A 12,737-nucleotide genomic window follows, 5' to 3' on the forward strand; every position below is an offset into this window, starting at 1 on the left:
GCAGCTTCACTCCTTCAATAAGGGACAACGTGAGCAAGGCTGCCCAATATGGTAACCATGAGGAGAATGTCACCTCCTGGTCAGAATTACAGACAGTACTAAAGGAAGAAATGCAGTCCATAGAAGGCAGATATTGAAAAGAATGTCATCCTAGTCACTTATACGTCATATTGCAGCCATTATAACTGTTACTACAACTTCCATTATCAGACAGTTCCAATTATTTTTAAGTTTTAAGTACAGTACAGATTTCGTGACCGTCAAGATTTAATATGTATATATGAGTTGCTTTGGTTAACAAACACCATCTGAAACATTCACACATACCCGCACGTGCCCGTGTGCGCATGCGTGAATGCACAAACGCACACAGAGACAATGCAAAAGGAGCTTATCAGAAGACTACAAAGAATAAGTGACATTAGCTCAAACGTCTACTCTCCGGTATATTTTTATGTCACAGAACAGCAGCCTGTTGAACAATAGAAGACCATTCATGGGCGTGAAGTATGAAAATTCCCGAGCGTATAGACTCCTGTCCCACTCTTCAACCCATCTCTCTTACAAGGGTACAATGGTCTGCATTGAACAAAATCTGTTCAGGTACATTCCATGGCGATGACCTCTATGTGAGCTTAATGAGAAAAAGGCTTTGTTCATTTACTTTAATTTTTGCCCGTTTTTTCTTCTCCTATTGCCAAACAAACAGAAGGGCACATGTAAACTGCCGACACCACAGGGTGTACAAACACATGTTAGTGAATATTCAAAGCACGGTGGTATTTCTAAAGTTCAGCGACACGACACTCAAACTATTTCTTTTGTTTCAATTTTTTTTTTAATGTAGGCACCACAAGGCCACATAAGGAGGGTGAGGTCCCTGGAGTGGACTACATTTTCATAACCGTTGAGGACTTTATGGAATTGGAGAAAAGCGGTGCTCTCCTAGAAAGTGGGACCTATGAAGGTAAGCCCTTTTCAGTATGATTCGGTACCTAGTGGTCATACAACTTATTTTATTTTCTTCACAGCAGAGTATCAGGAGAACGGGTGGTATGCTGCTCTGGGTCCAAGGGCTTTAATAAAACAATTTCAGAAACATGTTAAGATGTATCTAAACTAATTCTTCTCTCAAATTGCTCGGAGAATTAAATATGCATAAGTCAACTCGGCGGCCTAAGCTTTTGAGGCTCAGCTGTGATCGTCAGAGAAAATGTGTCTTGGTGGCATCCCAGAGAGGTCAGCATGGAGTTCTGGTCTGTCATTATTTTGGGTCCTCTTGTTGTTGTACTGCAGAGACCCTCACTTATATCTCATGCAGAATCTAAGCAGGAAATACTTCCTGTAGGACAATTCCGAATTTTACTGAGTCGCAAGTCTCCTTGTGTGCCTGAGTCAAATATGAGCAACGACTAAAACCCAGATATAGCATTTTAGAAGGATTTCTCACTGCAAAGGATGCTGAAACATGAGCAGGAACAAACCTGACTCCATGCCTTCCCTCTGTGAATAAGTCACATTGTTGAAACTTACGAGGCTTATCTCTAAAAATGGAAACGGCACCTTTGAAACACAAGCGTAAACAGGATGTTGATACGGTCCTAACTGCGCATGCGTATTTGCATTCGTCTAGCGTGTGTGTGATGAAAGTTTATATCAGACACAGTACAATACTATTTTAAACTGACATAAAAGTGTAAATATCTTTTACTCTTCACTGTTACCTGTTCAAAGTAGATTTCCACGCATTCTTACTCAGTCTGGCGATGAAGCTCGTCTTGCTGTGTTTCAGCGAATGCGGCTCAACAATACCAGAAATATTTGTAGTACGTGCATGACTGCTTAGCCCATCCTACGTCTGAGTTTTACCATTCGTCACTCACGAAGCCAGGTTGCTATGCAGTGAGTGTGGCCATCTACTTCTTCCTCTGTGTGCTTAGGGCAATGTGCTGTGACACACGGATGTTCGAACCTCACCGTCGGGAGGCTGTCCGAGGCATTAAAATCTCTTCGATTATTTAAAGTTCTTAAGACACTTTAGGTTGAACGTTCCGCCTAAAGGGCAGAAGAGAGAGTCACTTATTGCTGCATTACAGGAAAAAGATGATAGTACCTAGAAAATGGTTCTATGCATCACTCACAATAAACAGATCATAAAGATTGACTTAAAGCATCTTTAAGTAAAGAAGACATTTTAAGAGTACAAAGTTGTTTCAAATCCCTGCTATAAAATTCTTTTTATACTACAAAATAGTTATATGAAGTAAGAGAAAATAAATAACGAATTGTGTAGACTATTTTTCCTTTCGTCTGTGTAATATTTAGTTTGTATGTATTCCAATAGTAATGATGTTGTAATAATTATTTAAAATCCCGGCCTGGGGCTTCCACCCTGCCTTAAACCAATTAGTCCCCAAATGATAGACACTCTCGTGGCCTTTATATTGACAATGAGCCCTAAATAGCACAATTGCTGGGCAGCTGCCTACCCTCCATGTTGTCTACTTTCCTATCAATAACCCCAGGTTATCACTCACTATTTACTATGTGTTCGATCTGGGCTGCATGAACTCCAATTGGGCAGCCCTTAAGGCCATGCTCTCTTGACCCTTAACCCACAGCGGCTTCTCCTTCCTCCTCTCCTGCACTTGTCTTCCTTCTCCTGTTTCTCTGACCCCAAGGCCACAAAACCTAAACCCCACCTATGTCTCTTCTGCCCCGCTATTGTCTGTCAGCATGTTTATTTTACAGTTAACGTGGGGGCAGGGTCATTCAGTGTCTTATGTGCGATTGCTCTCTACTCTGAGGAAAACAATCTTAGGGCCCTCAAATTAGCCTTAGAACATAAGCAGCATTAGGCCAACCCCACCACATAATGTATAGCCCCCTAATAACCTTATTTAAATATCGCATTTACCTAGTGAAGAACCAGGATCATACACGATCCTTCCAAGATTGTGACGTATAATGGGACTTTTTGTTATGAAACAGATATTTTGCCTGGTTGTGTAGAAGCTTCTAGCAGACCATGTGTTCATGTTAAGTTTCTGTTCTTATGATCAAATGGATGCCATGAATTTTTACGTCAGTGTCTTGAAGTCTACTTCAGATTATGTTTTAGGTGCCAAGTAAGTCTTGAGAAAAATATACTGAAACCGTTCCAATTTAACGCACAAAGCTTTGGGAAAGGGTGACCATTGCTGACTCTCTTGGGCGTCGTTTCAGAACTGGGTATAGTGTGAAGGTTTGGTATAGCCTGTTAGTCATTCCAGAGACTCCGGTGTATATAGAAATGAACACTGAGCTGTAAGCCAGGTTTTCCTACAGGACCTTGTTACAGGTGCCTGCATCAAATCTCTCTAGCTGGATGACATAGCCACCTGGATAGAAGCCTAGAGAACATCCTCAAGTCTTGGGCCTGTGTTTTCAGTTTGTCCTCTGACTCCAGCTAAGGAGAAAGGAAAATTCATTTCCAATCTCATTCCTTCAGAACTGGTCTAACCTACAGCCTCTACTCACCGATCCTTGTCAAGAAAAGCAAAAGAGACCTATAGGTGCTCTCAGAACATACAGAGGGAAACCCCCCTGCATTATTCAACTGGGCATGAAAAACTGCAGACATTTTCTATTTTAAACTCTTGCAATAGCAACCTTTCATACGACTTTACGGTTTCTTAATAAAAGCCCCATTTTTCCAGATCCTGTTTCATCCCCTCGACAGATTCTGGGCTGTTGTTCTCCCTCCAGCTTCCTGTGCTTTCTCCTGTCTTCTCCGTTCTGTAGCGCCATTAGTCAGACTGGAAAAGCCATCTTCAGTAGTCTGTGAGTGCACCAAGAAAACACTGAGCTGTTCTTAGCACTAAGATCATGGACTTTTCAGCGAACTGTGTGGGATCCTTAACAAGGAAAGCTACTCCCAAAATTCAGACGGCAAGCCTCCACAGCCCGGCCTCTCATGAGCATTAGGATGGATGGGTGGTCTTGTAGCTTATGCAATGTGCTGCATCCTTTCCTGAAAAGTGAGATCTGCTTTCCCTGCCTGGCCCAGCTGCTCATCACCGAGAAATGTGATCTCAGTTGTGTCTCTGTATCTCTCCACCTGCTGCTTGATTTTATAATCAGAAATGCCCACTTGGAAAACTGGTATGAGAAAAAAAAGGTGTGTTCATTTAAGCAACTTTCATAGACACACTAACTCATCTCGTTGTTAATTCTCATTTAATCTAAGTGAATAGTTGTAACGAGAAAGGAATTTGTCTGTTACTTTATTGATCAGACATCAAAAGGGATCTCCTAAATTACAGTTCTGCCTCTGGAAAACTGGTCAAAGATGTTGCTCCGGAGAACAATTCTGTTCCTTGACAGAGCCTAAAAGAGGGTCTTACTGTGCTGTGGTTATCCACAGCTATCACGTATGCCCCTCAGCAGAGTTTTGATCGATTCGGAAGGCCTTCATTCTTTCTCTACCTATGCCTGCCTGAACACTTCATTTCAGTGCATCACACAGCAGCTGCCTGCTGGCCCTGTAGGTAGGTGGCCTGGGAGACTGGAGAAAGGATGGCCGTTCAGCGTTAGTGAAGGGGCCTTTACCAGTGCTTGGATGACATAGTTCTTACCTTTCCCATGGAATCAGACTCATGAGTAACTCGATTCCTTATACCAGTGAATGGTTTACAATACAGCATTGACTGCTAGGAGGAAGTCCAGTCATGAGACTTGTCATGTCATAGAGAATATGAGGAAAACAAGCACTGAAGGTGTGGGCTTTCTACGGCACACGAGCCAGAGAACATTTTAGATGAGCACAGATCACTCTCTTGAAATTAAATTTGCTTTCAAGTAGGTATTATTTTTTTTTTTTTTTTTTTACTTTTTTTCCATGTTTATTAAATTGGGTATTTATTTACACTTCAAATGTTATACCCTTTCCCTGTTTCCAGGCCAACATCACCTAACCCCTCGCCCTCCCCTTCTTTTTATTATTATTATTATTATTATTATTATTATTATTATTATTATTATTAATTTGAGTATTTCTTATATACATTTCGAGTATTATTCCCTTTACCGGTTTCCAGGCAAACATCCCCCTCCCCCCTCCCTTCCTTATGGGTGTTCCCCTCCCATCCTCCCCATTGCCGCCCTCCCCCAACAGTCTAGTTCACTGGGGTTCAGTCTTAGCAGGAGGGCTTCCCCTTCCACTGGTGCTCTAACTAGGATATTCATTACTACCTATGAGGTTGGAGAGGGTCAGTCCATGTATAGTCTTTAGGTAGTGGCTTAGTCCTGGAAGCTCTAGTTGCTTGGCATTGTTGTTCATATGGGGTCTCGAGCCCCTTCAAGCTCTTCCAGTTCTTTCTCTGATTTCAAGTAGGTATTATTTTATTGAGTAAGTTTAACACTCTCGTGATACTCTACAGGAGACGAATGGAAACTACAGAAATAGCCTATATTCTTTGATAAAGTCTTCCCTGATCAGCAATTTATAGGGAGGTGGTTTGTTTGTTTGTTTGCTAGTCTATACTTCATGGAAGAAACACCCATGTGGGTGACCAATTCACTAGATATGACAATTTTTCCTAATGGCATTTTAAAATATGTTTTGTGCTATTTATCCCTTCTCCCTGCCTCTACATTCATATTTCCACTTCTTCCTTTCCCAGTTAAGTTTCCCTCATCTTGTTTCTCCCATTTCTGCCTTCAACAGCACCAGTGTCTTTTTGTCCACTATCTAACCCCCCCTCCCCACACAAACCTTTCTACTTTCCTAATTACTCCAGGTTATACATTCTCATCTAGGGATTGGGAGCTAGGATCCACGGATCAAAGAAAGTTTATGACGTTCGTTTTTCTGGGTCTCCATTGTTTCAATATAATACTTTCCAGTTCCAACCACTCATCTACTGAAGCCCAGCCTCTGTAAATTAACTGATCAAATGCTGGCCTACCCAGAATTCTGAATCAGTAACTCTTACTCCACCTTTTTCTTCCAGTTGTCCAGGATATTATATCCATAACTCCACTCCTTGGTTGTATCATGTATGTGCCTCAGCCGGTGTTCTGAATGTCACGTTACCATTCACATCTCCTGAGCTTTGCCTAGACTGAGACGGTCTTGTCCTTTCCACAGAAGTCTTTCCACTGTATCGACTACTATTACATTTTTAGTTTTGAATTTTCAAGTACCACAAAACAACTTTAAATCTATAGAAGCAGTTACTGTTCATAAAACTGAATGTTTCCTTTAGATGGACATTAGCCCAATTGCAAAACTACCCTCAGTAGTTTGAGTTACCAGTGTCAACCATAGGCTCACAAAACTGAACACTTGTTCCCCCAGGGTCTGGGGAGCTTCCTTGGGTAGAGCTTGTCAGAGAAGCATGACACAAAGAGGTAGACTTTGAGGTTAAATCTCTCTCTCTCTCTCTCTCTCTCTCTCTCTCTCTCTCTCTCTCTCTCTCTCCTCCTTTCTCTCCTCTCCTTCCCTCTCTTCTCCCTCCCTCCCCCTCTCTGTCTATCTCCTTCTCCCCCCTCCACTTCCTGCATGTGAAACAGAACGTCATCAGCCAGCTTCCTCCTTCTGCTTTGCAACACAGCATGCCTTCCCTGCCATAAGGAGTCTATCGCTTTGGAACCATAGGCTACCATAAACCCTTTCTTTCTTGAGTTGCTTTTGGTCATGGTATTTTGTTAAAGCAATAGAAAATTTGCTAATATACTACTCCAATTTAAAAGGTTCAAATAGAGCACAGCAGATTATTGGCATATTGGCCCAAATCAAGTACAAATGCATCATTTACCTCACCTTAATACTGTAGTGATATTTAGTCATAGAAGCAAATCTACATGTGAATTTCAGTTTAGTATAAACAACATATGCAATTTCATAAGTAATTTAATGATAGAACTTTGGAATTCAAATCCCTTACATATTGACACTAATAAGAGCTCTTCTTTCCGAATCCTGTGAGATACAAATATCAAATAGAAACTTTTTAGGAAAAGAAACATTATTTAAATATGTTCTATTCTGCTGTCTGAAGTCAAAATCTGACTTCTAGAAGTCTGACATTGGGGTTTGCTATTGAAATTCTCCGACTTTAACCTCACTTAAGATAGCACTGGGTAACAGACAGCCAAAGACAATCAATGCCAGTGGCCAGGTCATCCTGATGAACACTGTCTCTTCTGCCTGTCAAAGCTTCAGTCCACTAAGATGTAAAGCCACTCCTTCCCAGTGTTTAAATCGGGGCTAAGGATTTTGTCAGTGCAGGAGACCAAAATGAATAAAACTTTCCTTTTCTCCTAGTGACCCGATACAAGAGAACAGTTGTAAAATCTTCATAACAACCCTGATCCCAGGAGTAGTTTTTAGAGCTTGCTGCCAAAGTGGGCTCTGTCCTATATGTTCATGTCTAGAAGGATATTTTTAATTTTTAATTTTGGGGGCAATATATGTTTTGTGAATGATTCTATGCACAAATTTGAGCATACCTTTAAGGAACACTGAACATCTATGCACAAACTACTTATTTTAAGTAGTAGGAAAGGAAACATTTGGTGAACTCTTTGTACCCTTTTGGAATCTTACAATGTCATCTCTTTGTTAAGTTTAGTTTAGTTAGTTAGTTAGTTAGTTAGTTAGTTAGTTAGAAATTGTTTTTGGGAAGGGGGAAAGGGATTGTCTTCAATTCTATTGAAGGATATTCCATAGTATATGCATGCTCTCATTCTAAATATAGAGTACGAAGTATTGTTCTGCAGAAAAAATGAAACAAAAATTCTCTTTTACATGTTGACTGTTTGTAAGCCCAGGGTTCTCAAAATATATAATGAGAACTTCTAAACACGTGTCTTACTAAAGTTAACAAAAAGAAATGACTTAAAAAAATAATTGGCTCATTACATTGTAGGAACTTAATAAATATTTAACTGAACTATTGAAGGTGAGGGAAATAAAATTAGTCTTTTTACATCACCTGAATGCTCACATCTCAATCAGTTTACGACTAGGTCCTTGTGACTTTCATTTAGCTATAGTGAAAATGAACAGATGCAGCCTTTGGGGAATACATTGTTAATAGTCCCCACATGATCCTTCCTGAACCTCACTTCTTTAACTGCCTCAAAATCTATAATAATGTTAGGTGAAACTTATGAGTTATAAACAGTGATGTCTACATACAACTTAATTCATTTCATTTAAGCTCATTTTATTAATCATGGCAATTTTATACCCTTTTCCCATTTTTAATCTGAAAAGAATTAGAAATCACATATATATGAGTTTAAAATTCTCTTCTCCCCGTCATGTCAACAAACAGAGCATATTTGACTCTTCTGACTGGATCACTATTTTCAAGCCCTCCAAATTGTTTCTTTAAAGGAACAAAAATGGATCACAGCCTTCTTAATAAATTAGGTGTGTCATAATTTAAATTTATATATTTGTAACAATGAATATCCAGTATTACTATAGTACTGGATCTGACTTTCAAAGAAACTAAGTTTTCTCATTTTATGAGAGATGTCTCCCACGAGCCTGGGTTAAATTGATGGCAGTAATCTCTTACACAAAACCAATTCTGTCTGAGATGACCTCTTCAAAACAATGTTGAGCACCTCCTCAGCACAGACATCCCCAAGCAAACTTTTTATTTAGTCATTCTCAGAGAGGTTCAACCATCCCTTTTCTGTCAGTAATCTTTCCAGAGACTTATCCCGCACACCGCCCATCTGACAGTGTTAACCCACAAATCTACAAAAGGAACGTTTACATCTGAACTTCACTGAGGCCTTCTTTCTCTCTATCTTCCATACTCCTGATCTCAAGAACAAGGAAGTGGAAACCGGTTGACCTCTTTCTTTCATCAGGGTAAACATCTTTAAAAATAAGAGGAGAATCAGTGCACACACTGGCTATTGCCTGTGCAAATACATTATTGAAGAGACCGTTCATTCCAATATTCAGCAAAGTTTTAAGAGATGTAGATTTTTTTTAATAAACTATTTTGTTAAATGAAACATTCAGACTGTGCACAAAAACACAGTCAGAGACTTGCCTGTTTTTTGTTTGTTATGCTTCAAAGCAAGCAGGTTTCATTTTAAAAGAACTTGAGAGTCTCCTGCTGCCTGTATTGAAAGCGTATTGTAGAGGATTCACAGCATATGATCACTTTGCCTTGCTGGAGTTCCAAGTGTTCTGGCTGTTCCGGCAACTCCTTGCCACCATTAATAGAGCATGAGGTATGTTGACCCTGCCAGTTATTCACCAAACATTAGCTCATTTATAATTGTTATAGCTGTTCTCTCCACTGTGTTGACAAACAGAATCTAGTTGTCTCTGTGGATTGGATCACTATTTTCAAACCTTCTAAATGGTTCCCTTAAGTGGACAAAAATGAATAAGAACATTTTTGATAAATATATCATAGTTTTAATTTATATGTTATTAGCTGCTTATACATTATAATGTATATTATGTATATACACAGCAATTAGATGAAAGTAAGATCAATTCAATCAACAAATTGAGTCTATATGGAGGTGGACCAACATCTCAGTGGTTAAGACCACTTGCTGATCCAGCAGAAAAGCCAAGTTCAATTCCTAGCATCGTCATCAAAGGCTGCCAGGCACCTCTCACTCCAGAACAGCATTTTAGATTCTGTCAATGAATCTAAGGACCTAATTCCTAGGACCTGCATGAGCCTGGTGTACAGCAGACGATGTAAATATACAGAAAGTGAGAAGAAATCTGTTCCTATAAAAGGGAATTGATAATTCTCTACAATGTGAAATTTCCGGAATCAATGAAGCACAATTTCTACCAGTGGCTACTTGTTACAAACAGGAAGTGTGGCTTAGACCGTGTTCCTCTTCCTCAGCAGCAGAGCCTTCCTCGTGTTTCTCTGATACAGTACGCACATTTCTTTCCACTCGGACTCTTAAGCTTGCAATTTTAGTTTCCTTGCACAGCTCCATTGCCAAATCCACGTGACCCCTTTACTCATTTTAAGGCACCAAACCAAGAAACAAGCTTTCAGCCCATGAAACTCCTGCCAACTACCTTGTCTCAAACTGCATGCGCTTTCTATCCCATCTCTGTCCTGTGATTCATTTTCTCTTATTGTGGCTATTAATATAATTTAAAATGCATTGATTTATTTGTTTCCAATATCCATAAGTACAATGTAAACTACACTAAGTCAGATGGCTTTTTGAGATCACTGCTAAGTCTTATGTTTGTAGGGTCTCTGGGACAATGAGGGAATCATGAATGAATTATTGGCTTGGTTCTGTCTTCTAACTTACTGTACTCTCTCATAGGCTTCAGTCTAAAGGATTCATTGCCTAGCATTTTGGCACTGAATCACATATTTTTCCTGTTCTCATATGTCATTCATAATTTTTAATATTTTACAAATTAAAATGCTGTATGCAGAATTCAGTCGTATGCAGAATTTAGTCCTCATATTCCTATGGCCATTCCATCTCACCAGGTTTTCCCTACACTAATCCATGACATACTGAACCTTCCACACTCAATAACTTCCAGACCTTGTTAGCAAAACCCAGCCAAACGCAACCTCAGCACGTGTCCCTGCATGAGACTACCTCTCTTTACTCATGTTCTCTGTGTTCCTTTCTCCCCTAAAAGTTTCCAGAGACCTCATTGACTTTTGCCTTCAGAAAGTCAATGGAAGGGTGGCAAACAGAAGTACTGAGGCAGGCCACACACCAGGGAGGAGGAGGAGAAAGAGGCGAGGAGGAGAGCAGACACAGCACAGTCTTATGATAAAGCAAAGCACCTGCACAGTTCTTCCTGCTGTAGAGATACGGGTTTACTGCTTGTGTGGTCGCGCGCATAGAATTTACCGACATTTCATGACTAACTCTTTCTTTTGTTTTTTAATGAACTGTAACACATTCCAAGTTTAACGCTGTAGTCTGCCATTTCCAGGAGAAATGATGAAAAAGGATAAAGGTTTTTTTTTTTTATCTACTGTTCGGTTGGTACTAAACCATTTCTACCACCACATTAGGCATGCCTTTTCCCCCTTATGTTAGAGTGGGTTTAGAGCTTACTGAAAAGATGGAGTCCTTTCTGCAGCAGTTAGTGGGCCAAGGAATAGGCCTGAAAAATACATACTTAAATTTGAATAGGATGGCTACCCGTTTACACTGTGGAGTCTGTAAGCACGAATTCTCAGAGCGGTGTTCTGGAAGCTCGATGTGATGTGAACCTGAGGGTGGTTTGGAACAGAAAGAGAAGACTTGAGTTTGAATGCTCTAGTGTGCTTTCCTTTGTCTGCTCTGCTTCAGGTCCCCTCACTGGATGCCACAGCAGCAGTGCTGCATTTGACTGGGCCACCTGCCTGTGGGCAACATGCTCTGGTATTGGGTCAGTTTCTTCTGTCCTGGTTCTCAGCTCAGAAGTTCCTCTATCAGGTCCCTAAGGGTCCCTGCCAACGGGGTTAGATACTTCCTGTGTCTGCCCCTCCTCTCTGAATGTGATACCAAATATCTCAGGAAATTGGTAGTGGAAAATTTTCCAATACAAACGCCTGACTTTTCGAAATGGGACAAACATTATCTATCTAGGGTGACGTGTACCCGACGGCACCAGGGCAGTTGCTCTCTTTCCCATATCCTAGGACATCATCCTCATATCAGACGATATCTACGGGTTAGGTTGTACTAAATACTCTCCACACGCGGCCTTTATATTCCCTCTCAATTTCTTGGGGGTTCCGGCTCCAGACGAGAGATTGTGAACGGGTCTGTGTGTGAGGAGGTATACCGTGATCTATGCTGCCGGCACACTGTAAGCCTGACAGTGAGCAGGGAAAGGGTGAAAACACAAAACACCTAAGGTGAAAGGACGTGTGTCCTCCAGGGCCCCTGTTGCTATGGGACCACACCGCCACTTGCCAGAGGACACAGCACTGCTGCTGATTCTCCTAACATGGCAGTTGTCCAGAGAAGGATGCGTTGTGTCAGAAAGGTCATACTTGAGAAGAACTTTCTTCAAAGATTAAAATGTCAAAGCTTAGTCCAGTGTTTGGTGTGGGTCGTGCATCTGTTTCAGTCAGGTGCTGGGTGGAGCCTCTCCTCTCAGAGGACAGTTATGCTAGGCTCCTGTCTGTAAGCACAACCTAGTGTCATTGATAGCATCGGGGATTGGTTCTGCCCCATGGAATGAGTCCCAGGTTCCTTCAGTTTCAGCTTCATCTTTGTCCCTGCACTTCTTATAGACAGGGCAAGCTTTCTGGAGCTTGCTGAGGCTTGTGGAAGAGTTAGGGAAAGGATTGAGGAACCCAGAGGGAATAGACATTCCACAAGCTAACCTGGACTCTTGGGGGCATTTATGGGCTGGACCTAGGCCTCCCTGCACTTAGGTATCAGATGTGCAACTTGGTCTTCAAGCAGGTCCCCAAAAAACTGGAGTGGGGCTGCCACTGACTCTTTGTCTGCCTGTGGATCCTGTTCCCCTAACTGAGCTGCCTTGCCTGGCCTCAGTAGGAGAGGATATATCCAGTCCTGCAGTGACTTGATGGGCCATGGTGGGTTGGTACCCACAGGGGGCCTCCCACCTTATCAGAGGAGAAGGAGAGGGGCATGGAAGAGGGACTCTGTGAAGGGGGCCTGGAAGCAGGGGCTGCAATTGGGAGGTAAAGTGAATGAATGAATGAATGAATGGATGAATGATGAATGAATGAATGAGTGAGTGAGTG

At 41.2% G+C, this 12,737-nt stretch overlaps 1 protein-coding gene across 1 annotated transcript in view; it reads left to right on the top strand.

Annotated features, from left to right (window-relative positions):
- Magi2 (membrane associated guanylate kinase, WW and PDZ domain containing 2) overlaps nt 1-12,737 on the top strand; it is a 1,438,642-nt gene that overhangs the window by 825,617 nt on the left and 600,288 nt on the right. The window contains 1 exon segment of the mRNA XM_032907059.1: nt 848-967. Coding sequence (XP_032762950.1) covers nt 848-967 — 120 coding nt within the window.

The sequence above is a fragment of the Rattus rattus genome, chromosome 6, assembly GCF_011064425.1.
Source record: "Rattus rattus isolate New Zealand chromosome 6, Rrattus_CSIRO_v1, whole genome shotgun sequence".
NCBI lineage: Eukaryota > Metazoa > Chordata > Mammalia > Rodentia > Muridae > Rattus > Rattus rattus.